The sequence below is a fragment of the Mustela nivalis genome (assembly GCF_964662115.1).
Source record: "Mustela nivalis genome assembly, chromosome: 3".
In the NCBI taxonomy this organism is placed as follows: Eukaryota; Metazoa; Chordata; class Mammalia; order Carnivora; family Mustelidae; genus Mustela; species Mustela nivalis.
In genome coordinates, this window is record NC_139022.1 from 92,129,338 (window position 1) to 92,148,912 (window position 19,575).

At 41.1% G+C, this 19,575-nt stretch overlaps 1 protein-coding gene across 2 annotated transcripts in view; it reads left to right on the forward strand.

Moving 5' to 3' along the window:
* The first annotated feature begins 5,771 nt into the window (after nt 1–5,771).
* Nucleotides 5,772–19,575, forward strand: part of DEPDC1B (DEP domain containing 1B) — a 78,342-nt gene continuing 64,538 nt past the window's right edge. Inside the window, exons 1-2 of one of the 2 annotated variants that reach the window (XM_082725893.1) lie at nt 5,772–5,925; nt 15,423–15,688. In XM_082725893.1, coding sequence (XP_082582019.1) covers nt 5,878–5,925; nt 15,423–15,688 — 314 coding nt within the window. In that variant the 5' untranslated portion in view covers nt 5,772–5,877. Of the gene's footprint in view, nt 5,926–6,064; nt 6,166–15,422; nt 15,689–19,575 lie in introns of those variants that run through there. The other variant, XM_082725894.1, reaches the window with a different exon arrangement.

The following is a 19,575-nucleotide window of genomic DNA, read 5'->3' on the forward strand; positions in this document are numbered from 1 at the left end:
AAACACCAGTCAGTATTTCCCCACAGTGTGCATAAACATGAAGGGGAGAGAACATCAGAGGCATACCGAGTGGGCGAATCCTAGGTGGTGGCCCAGGCTCCCTTCCAAGCTGGATGACACACTCTTCTACCAGCCTCCGGGATGGGAGTTTTAAGGTTTTGCTTCATCAAAACTAGAAATCTTTGCAAGTCATGGATCTCTGGAGTCACTGTTAAGGAGTCAAACCATAAAAACCTATGGAGTAGAGATAACCATAGGTACCTCTTTGGGAGAAATCAATAAAACTGAATTTTAAACAAGCTACTGTGGTGATTCTTACGAATAGTCAAGTCCCTTCTCTTTGTTCCTTCTTGCTTACCCAGACAAAGCCTGTTTCATTGTGACTAATGGTACAATCTTTCTGCCAGTCTTCTAGGTGACATTTAGAGCTACATCTGGCTTTTTCTTTTGACTCATCCCTTATAGCTGAACATTCGCTAAGTCCTGATGTTTCTACTATCCCCTCTTTTGCCATGTAATAGCTAGAACAGACATTAATTGAGAACTTATGTATATAAGATGTATGTTTTTTATTGTCATATGAAGAATTTTAATATGTTTAATGATTAAAAACAGCACCTGTTGGGGCGCCTGGGTGGCTCAGTGGGTTAAAGCCTCTGCCTTCTGCTCAGGTCATGGTCCCAGGGTCCTGGGATCGAGCCCCATGTCAGGGTCTCTGCTCCACGGGAAGCCTGCTTCTCTGCCTACTTGTGATCTCTGTCAAATAAATAAATAAAATCTTTTAATCTTTTAAAAAATCAACAATACCTGTTTATTTGCTTACAGGTCAGCAAGTCAGAAGTCTGGGGTGGGGTGACTGTGCTCTCTGCTGAGTGTATTTAGTGTATTAGTGTGTTAGAAGGTGTTGGAAGCCTGAAATTAAGACCTCAGCCAGGCTGATTTCTCCTGTGGAGGCTCGGGGGCCGGGAGGGGGGGTGCGGAATCTGCTTCTGTGTTCATTCAGGGTGACAGAATTCACTTCCATTTTGAATCTCTGACTTATGCTGGAGAAAACTTTTCTCTTCAGGGGCTCATGTGATTAAGTCAGGCACATCTACATAATCTCCCTATTCCAAGGTCAACTGATTTGGAACCTTTATAGCATAGGCCCATTCCCTTTACAGCAGTACCTGGGGTCGTGTTTGACTGAAAATGGGAGGAGCAGTAGAGACATCGGGTCTAGGAATCTTGGAGACAGTCTTGAAATTCTGCTTACCATACAAGGAAAGCAGAACTCTAAGAAATCTGCTTGTACTTCCTTAAGTAAGTCTTTCAGTAGCTCTATGAAACAGATAGCACTATTATTTCCATTTTTTTTAATTAAAAACTGATACACAGGAGAAGAGGCTTGTCCGATATTACACAGCTGATTTCATAACACTCCAGTGTTCATGGATCTTCATGTCTGTATTCATTCAACTACCTTCCAAATGGCTTTCCTGTTTGCATGATCTGGTTCCTTGAATTTATTTGGTATTCCGTGGCCAGACCAATGCTGGTTAAAATTTTTGTCATCAGGGGCGCCAGGGTGGCTCAGTGGGCTAAGCCTCTGCCTTAGGCTCAGGTCATGATCTCAGTGTCCTGGGATCGAGCCTCGCATCGGGCTCTCTGCTCAACTGGGAGCCTGCTTCCCCCTCTCACTCTTTGCCTGCCTCTCTGCCTACTTGTGATCTCTGTCTGTCAAATAAATAAATAAAATCTTTAAGAACAATTTTTGTCATCAAGTGGCTTTCCTAGATACAAAGATATTATACTTAGTGATAGCAACAAAGGAGCCCTGTCCTGATGTGTGAGAAAATGACCTATGCCCAAATATGAGACTCCATTCAGCTGCTTCTCTGGCAAATGTTTTATTATGCTAACTTAGAATTGTAATGGTTTGATTGTGAAGTGGCTGGGGAGGGGGGTGTGTGTGTGTGTATGTGATTATAGCACAAGACACTGGGTATGGATTCTGTCTTTTCAGACTTACAAGGAAGGAGCAAGTGCAGATAATTCTTAAAAATAAGACAGAACAGAGTATTAGGTTCAGTAGCAAATTTTATAGGTCATACTGAAAATATAAAGCTATTATACTGCAGAGTATATGTATGTAAGACATATTTAGAAACAGAATGGGTGGAATGAATCTTTAGGAGATGAGTAGTTTATGAAGCTTAGTTTTACTTGCTTAACCATTTATTCCTTCAACAAGTATTTGTTGATTAACACCATGTGCCAAGCATTTTATCAACCACATTTATTTATTGTTTTCTCCTAGAGTATTGCAAGCTTCCAAACTGGTTTTCCTGCTTTCATTCCACACCTACCCCCATTCCAATCCGCTACCCACACAGTGGCCAGATGCTTTAAAAAAACTTACTGATCTTGACACACTCTCAAAACTTTCTAATACATTTTCAGCCAATTCAGAGTAAAGTCCAAATTCTAAAACCTAAGGAGGTCTTCTCTTTGTGTCCAAACCTATCTCCTCCCTTCTTCCTTTCACTCATTCCACTCTAGAGAACACATGTTCTCTAGACCCATGTTCCCTGGACGTGGCCATCATGTGTCCACCTCACACTTTCATGTGGGTTGTTATTCCATCAGCTTAGAAGGTCCTCCCTCTAGACACTAACTCCTTTGTTTGACTCAGATTGTTTACTCAAATGTCACTTCCACTGGGCACCTGAGCCAAAATAGCATTCCTGTCTCCAACATCCTCTCCTTTTTCTTCTACTTTTCTTTCCGACACTCAATTACCACCTGATAAATTATATATATTTTTATGTGTACAGTTGGCTTGCTGTCTCCTCCCCAAGTAGGATGTCAGTTCCTGGGAACAGGGACTTTGTCTTTTCTCCTAAAATATCCCAGTGACTGTAACAGTGCCCAGCACATTGTAGGAACACAGACATAGTAAATAAGTGAATGAATGAATGTAAATCTCTCTTTTTTGTGGTATTTATTTTTTAAACGCTGAAATAAAAATATGATTTAACAGTTTCAATGAAATAGTATGTTTTTACATTTTCTATATGTTTTTAGCCTTTCTCTATCACCCATATCCCCAAAGAATATGATGCCCCTATGAGTGAAGAGTATTAATTCAGTTTCTGGGGAAACATTTCCCAACAGAGTGGCGACAGAATGGACCAAAAGCTTTGGAACTCAAATCACAGATTTTATAACCTTTTTTTTTTTAAAGATTTTATTTATTTATTTGACAGACAGAGGTCACAAGTAGGCAGAGAGGCAGATAGAGAGAGGGGAAGGGGAGCAGGCTCCCTGCTGAGCAGAGAGCCCAATGCGGGGCTTGATCCCAGGACCCTGGGATCATGACCTGAGCCAAAGGCAGAGGCTTTAACCCACTGAGCCACCCAGGCGCCCCAGATTTTACAACTTTTAAGAACCTCAACAAATGGACTGTCTTCATGGCTTAAATACCAAGGAACGTAACTTAATGTACTTGTAGTACAATCCGAATGGCTAAAGTCTAATGTAAGCAGTGAATGACTTGGGTTTCAGCAGACAAGTTCTTCCAAAATAACCCATCCAACCAGCTGGGAGACTTTCCAGGCAGTAGAATGACTGAATTCAGCAGTCAGGGACTCTCCTGGCACAAAAGGCCTTGCTCCCAACCACTCCCTACTCAGTGACTGAGAAACACAATTTCCTATCCCACAATACATTTGATACCTCTGTTGCTTTTTGCTCCACAGCTTGGAATTTACCATTGTCAGTGACAAGTCAGCTTGTGATGGTGAAATTGCCAGTACTCAGTGTCCCTTATAAAGATGTTCAGAGGCTGAGTCAAAGCTTCTACAGGATCTTGATGGCCCTACACTTAAATATGGCAGGGAAGAGTATGCACAGAAATTTCCCAATTGTTTTTATGTGATGCCGAAAGACTGGCAGATTTATCAGCAGCCCAATTTAAAATGCATTCACAGAGACTGTGGCCTCTGATATGCAGATCATTTGGAGATATGTTTTTTCCCAGTAAAAGGAATTATCTTGTCTATAGCTCATGATGGACTCCTGGGAAAACATTGGGGAAGCAGGGCATAACCTTTTGTATCAGATTCCAATTGCACAATGGTTGCTGGTGGTGACAGATAGACAAGGTTCTGAAATTACTTTTCTTTCTCTTATGCCCCATTGGAGTCCTTTCTGATAAGGATTCACTCCTGGAAGGTAAAAATTATCTTTATATTACCTTTATTGCTTTAAAAAAAAAAAAAGATTTTATTTATTTATTTGACAGACAGAGATCACAAGTAGGCAGAGAGACAGGCAGAGAGAGAAGGGGAAGCAGGCTCCCCAGCAAGCAGAGAGCCCAATGTGGGGCTCCATCCCAGGACTCTGGGATCAGGACCTGAGCTGAAGGCAGAGGCTTTAACCCACTGGGCCACCGAGGCACCCCTGCTTTTTCTGATTAAAAAAGTAATACACACATATCATCTCAGAATTTTGGGGGCTTTCTAGGATGCACCAAATGTAGGTGGGAGTCTGATATTTTACCCAGATTAAAAAAAAAAAAGATTTTTATTTAGGGGTGTCTGGGTGGCTCAGATCATTCTCAGGGTCGTAGGATCGAGGCCCGCATCGGGCTCTCTGCTAGGCAGGGAGCTTGCCCCCTCCACCCCGCCCCTCTGCGCACTTGTGATCTCTCTGTCAGATAAAGTAAATCTTTTTTTAAAAAAGATTTTATTTATTTATTTGAGAGACAGAGACAGCTAGTGAGCACGAATTGGGGTGGAAGAGGGGAAAGGGCAGAGGGAGAAGGAGAAGCAGACCCTAGGACCCCAATCTCATGACCTCAAGGGGAAAGGCAGGTGCTAACTGATGGAGCCACCCAGGCTTCTCTTACCCAGATTTTTATTATGGTATCTTATCCTGGATACTCACTGAAGTGACCAGATATGAACCTCCCCACCTCTGGGCCCCAGATTTGAACTTTGAACTGGAGTTGATGGTATAGAGTGGTGACCTCATTTGACCCTTTTAACAAATAGCAAATCAGACCAGCAATTTCTAGGGAGAAAATTCTGAGCAGTAAAACAGAACTCATAGCCCAATGGCAAAAGACATAAATTTTCAGGCTGATATAAAACACAGAATTCGAATTCAAGGGATTACTCTACCAAAAGAAAAAAAAAAAACAAAAAAAACCCAGGAAGCTGAATAGGAACTGTTTCCAGCTCTTTTTTGTTCCTACACGCTGTTGACACTCCGTGGGGTCAAGTCCCCTTACCCAGTGTTTCAGTGTCCTTCCACTTGTAAAAGGAGATGCACGGGCTTCATTTCACTACCTACCCGTCCCAATCCCATTAGCAGCACCTGCACGTCTACTCTACCTACGAAAGGCGGACAGGGATTTGTTCATCCAGTCCACGGTTTCCGATCAACGAATTACACTTTCATTGACCCTATAGCAGAGACAGCGTTGGGGGTGGGTCTTGGGGAAGTCCGGCGGGCCAGGTTCGCCCCAGGGCGAAGCGGGGACACCCCTCACCGTCTGCGCATACGCTGGTGTACGCGCGCGGGACAAAGGTGGACAGGCGACTCTGTCCCCGGCCGCTCTGCGAGCGGAGCTCCCACCGCCGCAACAGTTTGGGTGGAGACGTCAGCTCAGTAACCGCGCCTACTTGGCTGGGAGGGGGTGTGCCGGGAATCCCAAGGTCTGGGTGTCTCCGCCCCTCAGTTCCCGTCACGTGCCTCCGCGCCACCCAATCAGCGTCCGCAGCGCACAGGCTCACGATTCAAACTGCGGCGCCGCCAGCTCGCGGGGATCGGCGCTGGGGCGGCCTCCGCCGCCGCCGCCGCCGCCGCCGCCACTGCCACTGCGTACCCGCCATGGAACATCGCATCGTGGGGCCCGGCCCGTACCGAGCCACCAAGCTGGTGAGTGGAGGTGCCGGGGCCTGGGCGAAGCCACCGGCCCCAGGGGACCCGGGCCTGGCAGTGGGCCGCGTGCTTGTCAGTCCTCGCCTCTGCAAGGTTGGCGCGACCCGAGGCGGGACCCGTTTTCGCTAGAGCGGCCGTTTTCTGAACGATTCTCAAAGAAAGGCTTACCGGGTCGGGAGCTCGACAGGAGTGGGTGGGAGCAGCTTTGTTCCCGAGACATTGGCCTGGTTTTCGGTAGTAAGTGACGCCTTCGGATTTAAAGCGCCGGAAAGACCAGGGGACCCCACCCCCACCCCCCTTTGTCCTCTGGAATCAAACGCCTGTGGCGGGGAGAGGAAGGACTGCGTTGGTAACCTCAGGGCCCTCCACCCCTTGTAACACTCACCCGTCGCCAGAGAACGGGCAGGGCGTGTCTCCGTCCTGAGTGTCACTTGTGGTGACACCTGAGGTTCTTTCTAACGGTGCCCGGAACGGACGTGGGTCTTGGCCGCTTTTCTGGCTCCCAGGGAGCGTTTCTGGTTCTGTCAGCATCGACCTAAATCAGCGGGTGGCCCGAACGGATGTTCTGAAAGAGCCTTTACAGACATTGAAGGTCCAGGGTGCTGCTTTTTCTCCTGCGAGAAGAACTTTGGTATTCAGGGTTCCGATGCGTAGTTGATTTCTTTGTGGCCTGGAGCAAGTGATTTTAGTGATTTGCGTTTTAAAGGATCACTATAATGGAATAAGTGGTGACAATTTGGTAATGTCAATTGCAGGTGTTTGGAGACTTTCAATGGAAGCCTGCTGGTAATTGGGAGGAGGGGACCCTCCTTGTGGTACCGTACGTGGTAAAACACTTATGGCCACGTGTAATTTGGGAATTAGTTTCGTTGTTCTGTGTAACCTAACGGATATCCAGGAAAAGATAGGCGCAAGGTGGGAGGAGTTACCGCACTCCTCTTTGCCAACAATCTGCTATAGGCATGCATATAATGATTTATTCATTTAAAAAAAATCAGCAAATATAAATTTAGATTTTCCTTTAGGCTAGCCTCTAGGAGGTGTGGATGGTGCTGACAGGGGACAAATAATTTTTGTTTTGTTTTGTTTTTAATGTTTTCATATTTACTTAGGCTTCACAATTGCTTCTACCATTTGGAACCATCTGGAATCTGGGCAATTGGTAGGTCCATGTTTAGGGATGAGATAGAGATTGTGCTTCATCAGGGACTTTCAAAAACTTTACTCTCCTTTGTTGGGGGGCGGGAGAACATCCCTCTCTCCCAAATTTATTCACAGCACTTATGCAGGGGAAACAGAAGCTCAGAATCTTGGGGTAGGTAGTTCTCATCCTTCCTACTTTAGACTAAAAAAAGTTACATCATGATTGGAACCGTTTTAAATCTCATTCACTGAAATGTGTGAATTACTACTTTTCGTGGATGTGTAGTACCTATGTAATAAGGCACTGCTTCATTCTGAGTCACATTAACATATTATCAAAGGAATTTATAAAGAAACATGTTCTTTGTTCTCCAGAAGCTGTCAACCCCTAAGAAGTGATATTCAAGTCAAGTTTAGCTAAGACTGATCAAATTAAGCAAGAAATTTAATTATGTGACTAATTAATGAAAGCACTTCAATTTTACCAGAACTTCCCAGGTAGTCCATTCACTTGTCAAGTTTATTCTATTTGAGACCTTTGATCTTAAACCAAGATTTTGGAAGCACAGAAAACTGTAGCAAAAAAATTTTTTTAAAGTGAGTTTTCCTGCTTTATATCTGTGATCTCTGTCATCATTGTAGATGATTTAACCTCATTGCATGTATAAATGTTTCTTGGAGAATAATTCAGTTGTGCCTTACAACTTTTACCAGGAAAATCATGAAGTTTGTGACTAGTCCTCTCTTTACTTACCTTCCCCAGCTCACCTTTCCATCTCGCTCTCCCCGCTTATCGTTTCCCCCTTCTTCCAAGATCACCCTCAACCCAGCCCTCAGGAAAGGCTTGGGAAAATCATTGGCATAGAAGGAGCAGGCCTTTACTAATTCCTTTCATGACTCCCTTTACTTTTTCAAACCATGTACATCTCCATTTTCTAAAGCACCAAAGACTTATCTGAAAATAACAATTTATGGCTGAGGTAAATTTTTATGCCAAAAATCAAATGACTGATTCTAAGTCATTACATGGTGAATATGGAAGTTATATTAGCAACTTATTCATCTTCATTGAAATAGCTTTCACTTTTGTAATCCACATACAAATACAGTTGACCCTTGAACAATGTGGGGGTTAGGAGTGCCCACCCGTGCACAGTTGAAAGTCCATGTATAACTCCTCCAAAACTTAACTTAACTACTAATGGCTTGCTGTTCCCTGGAAGTCTTACTGATAACATAAAGAGTCAATTAACACATTTTGTATGTTTTATATATTACATCCTATATTCTTATAATAAAGTAAGCTAGAGAAAAGAAAATGTTACTAAGAAAATCATAAGGAAGTGTGCCTGGATGGCTCAGTCGATTGCCTCCGCCTTCGGCTTAGGTCACGATCCCAGAGTGCTGGGACTGACTAAGTCCTGGGTCTTGGGCTCCCTGCTCAGTAAAGGAGTCTGCTTCTCCCCCAGTGCCTCCCCTCTGCTTGTGCTCTCTTCCTTTCTCTCTCTCTCAAATAAATAAATAAAATCTTTTAAAAAGAGAAAATCATAAGGAAGAGAAAATACATTGACAGTACTGTACTGTATTTGTTGATAAAAATCTGTATATAAAGTGGACCTAGGTAGTTCAAACCTCTCCTGTTCAAGGGTCATCTATAGTTCATCATTTTAATAGAAATAATGAGGAGAAAGAAAATTGCTTTTATAAAAACTGCTTTAATCTACGGAGTCTTTGAACTTAATGCTGAGTTACCTCTACCATCTGATGCAAATGGTAAACTTTAAACACCTACAGCTATCACTGAATCTGAGAACTAGAATGGACATGAACAATTGTCTAGTCTGGTTTCCTCCTTCTCTTGAGTCCTAAAGGGGTGAACTGACTTGATCAGGTTCTCCCTGCTAGTCTTGGCAAATTCAGCTAGATGTAGAGTTTGGTTGTCTCTGCGCTCCGAGGCCAGGTGCATGATAGTACCATTATCACAATATTTTTGGTACTAAGAAGGAAGGAAATGGAATCAATATCCTGGAGAAAAGAACAGGAAACACGTTTCAACACTCACTGCTGTATTTTGTAGTTTGGCTCATGATATGAAGTAAAAACAATTGTATGAGTCCTTATTTCAGATTCCTAGTTTAAGGGATAAATAAGTAGTACAAAGTTTTTTAAATTACGAATAAATCTCTTTTGTTCCCTTTGCTATAAAGATTTTCTCTCCAAATAATATGTCATGGGAAAAAAAAATCACATTTTTAAGCTCTGTCTTGTTCTTTGTTGACATATAGGATATTTTCCTTCCAAGTGTAACTGAGAATTTTGAGTTATTTTACAGAAAACATAATTCTTCTTTTTTGTTGGAGTAGCCAATAACAACATAATTATTTTTAGAAGTAAGTAGGAAAAGAGATTATGGTTTTTTAGTTTTTAAAATTTATTTTATTTTATTTTATTTTTTAAAGATCATGGTCTCACTAGGTTTTAGAATTCTGAAATGTTTCATGTATTGAGTAAATATAATCCATAATGATAAATACCATTAAAAAGCAACATAAATTAAAAACTCATTTTATAAGTTACTTTTTAAAGAGATGCGAGCTTTGATAAAGATGTCTTTTTTTAAAGATTTTATTTATTTATTTCACAGACAGAGATCACAAGTAGGCAGAGAAGCAGGCAGAGAGAGAGAGGGGGAAGCAGGCTCCCTGCCAAGCAGAGATCCCAATGCGGGGCTCAATCCCAGGACCCTGGGATTATGACCTGAGCTGAAGGCAGAGGCTTTAACCCACCCAGGCATCCCTGATAAAGATGTCTTATTAGAAAAATTTCTAGTGTGAAATAAAAACCAGCTATCAACAGAATCAGTAAAAATCCAGACATAATTTTTTTTTTCCTGTGTGTAGAATGTACTTAATGAAAAGGTCATTCAGAAGAGTAAATGTATGAGAATTAAGGAGACTATAGATGACTTTGATCTACACAGATATTTAAACTTAGTATTAATTGACTGTAATCACAATGGTGTAGTATTGTATAGAAAGACATAAATAGCTCAATGGGAAAGAAAGGAGAGTTCAGAAAAGAATCAAGAAAGATACTATGTGGGCGCCTGGGTGGCTCAGTGGGTTAAGCCCCTGCCTTCAGCTCAGGTCATGATCCCAGGGTCCTGGGATCGAGTCCCGCATCAGGCTCTCTGCTCAGCAGGGAGCTTGCTTCCTCCTCTCTCTCTCTCTGCCTGCCTCTCTGCCTACTTATGATCTCCCTCTGTCAAATAAATAAATAAATAAAATCTTAAAAAAAAAAAAAAGAAAGATACTATGTAAAGTAACTTAATATTGCAATTCATTGAAAAAAGGGCGACATAATTGACTCTCCATTTGGAAGAAATGCCATAAAAAATTCTATGTGAAGATTCAAATATTTTTTAAAAATTCCTTTAAAATATTGAAAGAAAACTTTGATAAATATTTTTAATACCACTGGATGGGGATATCTCTAATTTCCTTCCTCTAAACAAAGGGGATTCAGGATTCAGGAAATCTTGAAGCTATAAAGAAAATAAAGATATGTTTGTTTGATTAACATCACCATCAACAACAAAACCTTCATATAGCTAGAGATCGCATAAATTGATTAGCCAGGAGAAAACAGTTCTAATATTTTTTAAAAGGATTAATATTACATATTCATTCATAGCACCTTTATAAAACACATGTACCATAAGGCAGGCAATGTCTTCAGTTTGAATATACTGAACTGAGCAAAATAGACTAATTTTCCTGACTTCTATGCACTTTGACTTAAATGCTAGATTTAAACATTTAAAAAAACTGATTAAGAAAAAGAGGAAGACAACCCAATAGAAGAAGATCAAGTTTCAGATAAATAAACGAAAATTACGTAAGATGAAGATAGGAACGTACAAAGTATAGAGACATCATTTCTTGAACATGGATTGGCAGAAACGAAAATGGTAACATTTAGTGATGGCTGCAGATAAGGCAGCATGCTCTTATATTGTTGGTAGGATTGTGAATTGTTACATCTGATTTAAATATGCTGATAAAATTTATAAATCCATTCTTTCACAAATAAAAACTTTCGTCCTTTCAGTTATTTATTTATTTGAAAGAGAGAGAGAGACACACAGGGGTAAGTGTGGGGGAGGGAGAGGGACAAGGTCAAGCCAACCCCATGCAGAGCACAGAGCCCACCCCATCTGAGATGGGGCTCTCTCTCAGGGCCCTCATGACCAGAGGTGAAATCAAGAGTCAGTTGCTTAAGCAGTGAGTCACCCAGGTGCCCCAGGGGTTTTAAAGTAATATTTTGAAACAACAACATGGAAACAGATCCATGCCCATCAGTTAGAAAATGGTTAAGTAAATTATGGCATTTATTCATTCATAAGAGTGGGCTGGATCTATAGGTATTGACACAGAAGGACATCTGTGCTGTGTTCAGTGCAAAAACAAACTGGGGAGTGTGTATATACAGTAGGATTGATCACATTTTTTTTAAAGGTTTTATTTATTTATTTGACAGAAATCACTAGTAGGCAGAGAGGCAGGTGGGGGTGGGTGGGTGGGGAAGCAGGCTCCCCGCTGAGCAGAGAGCCCCATGTGGGGCTCTATCCCAGGACCCTGAGACCATGACCTGAACCGAAGGCAGAGGCCTAATCCACTGAGCCACACAGGTGCCCCAGTTGATCACATTTCTTAAAAAGGAAAGCAAACAGTAATCCTAGTAATAAATAATATACATTAAAAAGGAAGAATTCTGTGTGTGTGATAGGTATGTGGGATCCGAGAGGGACTGAGCAGACTCTTTTATATATGCTTCTGCATTTAATTTGTTACAATGTGCATTATAGCCTAATTAAAATAAGTAGAGGAACTACTCACCAGCTTGAGTTAATTAATAGGCATATTTACTTCTGGTTTGAAATATAGGATTCCAGGGGCCCATGTCTTCATAACATTTATTAAGTAATGTATAAAGTACTGTGCAGGGCACCTGGGTGGCTCAGTGGGTTAAAGCCTTTGCCTTCAGCTCAGGTTATGATCCCAGGGTCCTGGGATTGAGCCCCCGCATCGGGCTCTCTGCTCAGCAGAGAGCCTGCTTCCCCCTCTCTCTCTGCCTGCCTGTGTCAAATAAATAAAGTCTTTTTTTTTTTTTTTAAAGATTTTATTTATTTATTAGAGAGAGAGAGAGAGAGAGCACAGGCAGACAGAATGGCAGGCAGAGGCAGAGGGAGAAGCAGTCTCCCTGTCGAGCAAGGAGCCCGATGTGGGACTTGATCCCAGGATGCTGGGATCATGACCGGAGCCGAAGGCAGCTGCCCAACCAACTGAGCCACCCAGGCATCCCAAAATAAATAAAGTCTTAAAAAAAAAATAAAGTACTATGCATTAAGTTTAATTGATAATGATTATGATAATTGAATCAACATAAAATAAATGAAAATCTTTTTTATTAACTCCTCTTCCCTCCCCACTCCCAACATGTTTGATCAAGACTAACATGAATGCTAGGTGTCAGCAGAGAATTAAAATGACAGTGATTAAAAATATGTGGAGATTGTTTAAAACTTATGTTGTGTTTATAGGTATAGGTGGTATAATGAAATAAGTATACTCAGTAAGTTTTCATGTGAGCACCCTGTGTAACTGATACATAGATCAAGAGATGTAACAGTCCTAGCCCTCCATAGGTAGCCCTTGCCTTTCTTTGTTTTGACCTACTTACAAATTAACCAGTTATGATTTCTAATACCATGGATTAGTTTTGCCTCCTTTTTGACTTTATATAAATGGAACCATACAGTTTTTTGTTCCTTTTTCTTTTTTTAAAGTAGGCTACATGACCAGTGTGGAGCCTAACGCAGGGCTTGAACTCATAACCCTGAGATAAAGACCTGAGCTGAAATCGAGAGTGGGATGCTCAACTGAATTAGCCACCTATGTGCCCCCAGCCTTGACAATCTTTTATTTGCAAACTTCCCACTCAAAAGAAAAAAAAAAAACTTGTAAAAATGTATTTTATTCATTCAATAAGTATATACTGGAGATATTACCACCAAGTTGTCCCTTCATGTGAACTTAATGGATTCTTACATTAATGAGAAACAAATGATCAAAACTATGGGTAAAACTGAGCCAAATATGTGTAATTCACTTCTTGGAGCCCTGTGTTTAATATGATTTTCCTTCATTCAATGAATAAGTACTGTTACAGGGAGAGAAAAAATGAGAGATGTACGAGACATAGTGCCTGATGTCAAAACATGTTTAAAAATTCTGCAAAATATTTTCCTATTTAAAAAAAAAACACAACAAACCTTAGACATCCACCCCTTCATCAGCCTTCCCTAGATTAAATGAAATGTTCACATATGGTATCCTTCCTACATAGTTACACCAACAGCTTTTTCAGACCCTAGGCTTCCTGCCAGCCCTCCTTAAAGTCCTGGAAACTCAGTCGTACTCTCATAACCATTCTCCCTCTTCCCAGCCTTCTCTTTCAGGTGTATCACTGCACAAACGTCTCTCCTCCCTTTACTTCTCTCCCCCCTTCCCACTGAAATCAGAAAATCTTTTTCCTAACAACTACAGTTCTGATCTTGGCATATTCTTTTTATTTTTCCCCCTTCTGGCTCCTTTTCCCTTCTGATCAGGCCTTTTCTTCCAGGTTTCTCTCCATTCCTCCTCCTGCCCAACCCCCTCTGCAACAATGGTTCACTATTCTTCCACACAACACCAGGGGCATAGAGGACCAACTCTGGGATTGTGCAAGCATGCACCCTAGACATAGAGCACAGTAGGGATTCCCAACACACAGTAGGGATTCAGCAACAAACGCTTAACTGATCATTCACTTTTTCTACTTTCTTTAACCACCTTCTAACTTGATGCAATTGAATTCCGCTCTGATTCTGAATCTTGTCTTCCTTGTAACCAAATTCAGACATCATTTTGCCTTAGGTATATAAGTTGGTCTAGATTTAAATATTTTTTTAACATCTTAAAAGCACACAAGAAACAAGACAAGCCACTGTAGGATAACATTTAACTAGAATTTCTAAAACAAACAAACAAACAAATAAACAAACAACATGAATGAAAAGACAGATACTCCAACAGAAAAAAAAGGAAAATAACTTGAACAGGCATTTCACATGAAAAGATCTTTAAATTTACCATAATATTTGCAAAGATGTTCAACTTTATTAATTAGAAATGAAATGCAAAAGTAGTCCACAATGCAATACTACTGCATGCCTACAAAATGGCTAAAATGAAACGATAGGCAACACTAAGTGCTGCTGAGAATGTAGAACAACTGGAAACCTCATATGTTGCTGATGGGAATATAAATCAGTACAACCACTTTGGAAAACAGTTTGGCAAACTTTGTAAAAGTTAAATGTATGCACACCTCATACTCCAGCAATTTCCATTAATTATATATCCAACAGAACATATATGTATGTTGGCCAAAAAACACAATGTTCATAGGAGCACTATTCTTAGAAGAAAAAAAAAACAACCCAAATGTCCATCAACTTAAGAAAAGATAAATCATGGGGTGCCTGGGTGGCTCATCTGGTTAAGTGACCAACTCTTGGTTTCAGCTCAGGTTATGATCTCAGGGTTGTAAGATTGAGCCCTGAGTTGGGCTCCACACTGAGTGTGGAGCCTGCTTGGGATTCTGTCTCTCCCCTCCCCCTGCTCATTCTTTCTCTTGCTCTCACTCTAAAAAAAAAAAGAATAGATAAATAGTGATTTATTCATGCAATGGAATACTGCATAAAAATAAAAATGAACTACTGTCATACGCATTAATATAGATGAATAACATAAATAAAATGTAATCTTGATATAAGATGTCCAGAAGAAAAGTAAAATCTGTATGATTCCATGGGGTGCCTGGGTAGCTCTGTGGGTTAAGTGTCCAACTCTAGTTCCACCTGTTCCTCCATTCAGCCTACTTTATTTATTTATTTTTTTAAAAAAGATTTTATTTATTTACTTGACAGAGCGATCACAAGTAGGCAGAGAGGCAGGCAGAGAGAGAGGAGGAAGCAGGCTTCCTGCCAAGCTGAGAGCCCGATGCGGGGCTCAATCCCAGGATCCTGGGATCATGACGCGAGCTGAAGGCAGAGGCTTTAACCCACTGAGCCACCCAGACGCCCCTCCATTCAGCCTACTTAAAAAAAAAAAAAATTCAAGTCTCTTGTCATCAAGGCAGTCTCTTCAATGGAAGAACTGCATTCACAGTCTTAAGTATTTGGGACATAATAACGTTAAAAAAAAAATCAGTTAGTTACTAAATGTTTTTCTCCTTTTCTTCCCCAGTGGAATGAAACAGTTGAGCTTTTTCGTGCTAGGATGCCCTTAAGGAAACATCGCTGTCGTTTCAAAAGTTATGAACGTTGTTTCACGGCGGCCGAAGCTGTGGATTGGCTGCACGAGCTGTTGAGGTGCAGTCAGAACTTTGGCCCAGAAGTGACCCGCAAACAAACAGTTCAGCTGCTGAAAAAATTTCTCAAGAATCATGTTATTGAAGACATCAAGGGAAAATGGGGTCAGGAAGATTTTGAAGACAATCGTCACTTGTACAGGTAAGGATGATAAGTAAACCCTGAAGAGGAGGACTACGAGGAGGATGACTGGACTTGGTCAGTCTCTTGAAACTTCCTCATGTGGAATAATCTCTTTTCCAGTGGAATGATGCTCCCACTTGTGATTTGTTGAGTGAAGAACCACGTGTGTTGTTAAAATAAAACCTATTGCAATGTTCCAGGGCCTATAGAGTACCCCCGAGCGTGGTTAGTTGCAGTGACTTGTCAGAAAGGACATCTGTTCGTGCCTTCTGCACACCTGGGAGCACTTCTCGAGAATCTGAAAGGATGAAAGAACAGCTCTGGGGTGGACCTTTCTAGCAGTGAGAAGGGGTGTATTCCCGGGGTTAGTGGCAGCGTGGGTCTGATCTTTAAGCAGATCTCAGACATGTATGAAGAATTGTGCTAGAATTCCCTTTGTCTCATTTGAACCCTGGCAATGTATGTCTACTGCTCTCCAAATGTTTTTGCTCATGTTTTAGTTCTGTTTTGTGATGGGACACTTACCACCTGATAATCCAAGGAAAATATGCATGTCTCTCTGCTCGGACTTTCCTTTTCACTATATGCTCGGTGGTTTTATTGCTGGAGGTAGAAGGGACCTATCTAAGCTTCAGGAACAGGGAGAATATTAAAGAGAAATGAAGCTGCACATGTCCTGAGAAGAGGAAGCGTTGAGTTATTGACAGAGAGGCCACCCAGAGGGCTGAGAACCTGAGTAGGGGTTAAAAGAAGAAATGGAGAGTATGGACCCTTAACATTTGCTTTCTTTTACTCCAAAAGAAAAATGAAGAATGCCTTACAACACGTTTAGTGAGGCAGTTTGGAACCACTGAGACCCTTGGTGAGCAGAGAAAACCTGTCTATTCCTACCTGAACCATTTCTTTGGCTCCTTGTGGGCTGGCTGCTAGGAGAGGTTGCAGAGCACTGTGAGGGTGGCCTTCAGCACCAAGGCTAACCCTAAACATTGCTGCATATTTAACATTGAATTATTTCTTCTTCTTCTTCTTCTTCTTCTTCTTCTTCTTCTTCTTAAAGATTTTATGTATTTATTTGACAGAGAGAAATCACAAGTAGGCAAAGAGCAGGCAGAGAGAGGGGTAAACAGGCTCCCCGCTGAGCAGAGAGCCCAATGTGGGGCTCGATCCCAGGACCCTGAGATCATGACCTGAGCCAAAAGCAGAGGTTTAACCCACTGAGCCACCCAGGCTCACCTAACATTGAACTTCTTTATAGAATTTTGTTGGCAATCTTCAGCTTCCAGATACCAAGATTGTCATCAGGGCAATTAGTTGTCTCTCCATTTGGCAGTTATTTCTGGCTTGCTCATCCAACTTTTAGTTAGGATCTTGGGTGATTTTAGCTTATTCTGAGACCAGAGTGTTTGTTAGCCTTAGGCAGTGGAGATGCTAGCCCTCATTCTGCATGCCATACTTCACTGGGAATTTGTAAGTGATTATTTCTCTTGGGAAACTAATTGCTTATATCCCATCACAACTTAGCGAGAACACTTCCAAAAAAAATCTCTGGATGAGTAACTTCCAATCTGTTCTATTGTGACCTTAAATGGGGGTAACATCCATTGTGTGCCAGCAGGCTTTCAGAATCCTCAGGGGAGGGAATTTGGAGCATGCAAATGCAGTTTCAGGGCATGCTTCATGTCACTAGGAAGCCCCCTTTAAAACCTCAAGTGCACAGACAGATTATATTTGTCTATTAATGATTTTCCCTTTACTCTCTGTAATACTGTGAATCAGAAAGGAAGCAGGATTTTCTTCCATTATTTACCACGTAGAAACTCATAGCTTTCCAATTTCCTGGGTGAAAGTTTTATATTCTAACTACTGATGTTTGCCAATTTCTCAGGTTAATCTGGGATGAAATCTATGTACATATGTAAATCATTTGTTAGGAGCATGTGCCATGAATTGAGAATGAGCTAATGAGCATGGAGGCAGCTGTTGGACGTATGCAGCTTCTGGGACTGGTGCTCAGGATCCTCACACCTGCGTGCTAGGGCTCCAGGCAAGAGTTGGGGTGGGCTGCCCTACCTGCTCTCCTTCCAGCTGCTGTCCTAGTAGAATAGGACTGCCACCACATTATAATGGAAATAGATGAGTGAGATTAGGACCTAGAGGCAGGTTAGATTTAAAAATAGATGGAGAGCTAGCAAGGTGGAGAAATTCCAGAATGAGCTTTTAAATATCAAGCCTTATGGATGGGGGTCCTTTTTAAGCAGTGCCAAAGAGGCTGGAATGGCCAGCCGAGCGCTCTTGCTAGCACATAAGGAACTAAGGTATTCAAGGACCTATGAAGTGCTGACATGTCCACATTATCGTTATTTAACACGACATCTGTTGATACAGTGTATTTTCCTAATTTTAAAGATTAGGAAGTTAATAAGGCCAAAGTTATTATTAACTTCTCTAGAGTCCTTTGGCTGGATTCAAAAAAATGAATCCTGACGAAGAAGAGTCAGGATTTGAACTGAGATGTCTGTGTCTGAAGCCTGTCTTCTTATGGTATGCTATATTGCCTCCGTTTCGACAGCATGAGGTGGACTTAGCCTAGTAAATAAATTAGTGACTGAATGAGTAAACACACAATAATAAACAAGAAGTATTTGGTGTGGCCACCATGTGTTTATATATTTATAGAATTCCAATGATGTTTTAATTACTGGGTAATACATTAAATGATTAACTGTAGTTGTCAAATAGGGGAAGTAAGGTAAACATTATTAGCCTAAGCGCCTATAAATATAGCTGGGGGTGGATGCTTTCTTGGGTCTATAAGTTAAAGAAAGCTACACGAAATACTGAAGGCCATTACAGCATTTTTAAGGACAGAAAATGCACACGCACACATACACACATGTATGTTGTATATGTTGTAGTATCTGTTGAAGGATTTCATAACAGAAGTTATGAGCTAAGCTTTTATTTTGGAATATGTCCAATCCTATTTCTAGTTTTAAAAGAATGTGTGTCATGTTTCTTCTGTGATTACATTTATATTTGTTAACCGTGATTATTTTCCTCAAGAATCAAAGAGATAAGTATAGAAAAAAGAAGGAAATAGTAAATTTTCTTGTTAAAGAAAGCAAGATCCCAATATCTAAATGTCCATAAGTCAGAGTGTTACAGAGAGGTACCCAGAGCTAGTTACTAAACCTTGTTGTTTCTGTTTCTAATGCCACTGTCTGGAAAGACTTCTGAATTTGCTGCCGCTGAAGATGTTACAGATTTCACTCAAGGGTCTACATAGTTGAGCCAGACTCTGTCGTCTGTGTCTAAAAGTTTCCTAGTCCTGTACCTCTGATGAGGAGAGGCAGTTATGTATATTTGTATAAGAAATTTCAGTATATAAAGCAGTTTCCCTTCCATCATCTCATTTGATCTTCATGGCAACCCTGGGGTGGACAGGGTAGATATTTCATCCAAAAGAACCAGATGCTTTTCTCCTTGAAACATTTAAACAAAAAACCAGGAATGTTCTAGTTAAGGAAATTCCACACTGATCATCGAATCTGTCCATTTAACTTATGTGAACAGACAGTTATACAGGAGTATTTAAACCTACTGTAATGGGTTACATAAAAATTGAAGTGCCATTCTGATAATTGTTTGTTTGGATGATATAATGAGGAAAGCATTTGACCTGCTGTAGATCTTTAGGAGGTTGGGGTTCCTGGTCTGGTAAGACACCTAGACCTTGACCGCTCTCATTACTGATGCTACCTAGCTCTGGTGGGTAGTTGTAATTGGGAAGGTGTTTGGTGTTCACAGATAGGAATTCACTGGCTTAGGTGTAGTGGTTGAGGTCCAATATGTAGAGAACCATTTTTTTTATTTTCCCACCTCTCCCTGTTCCCTTTTTCTGTTTC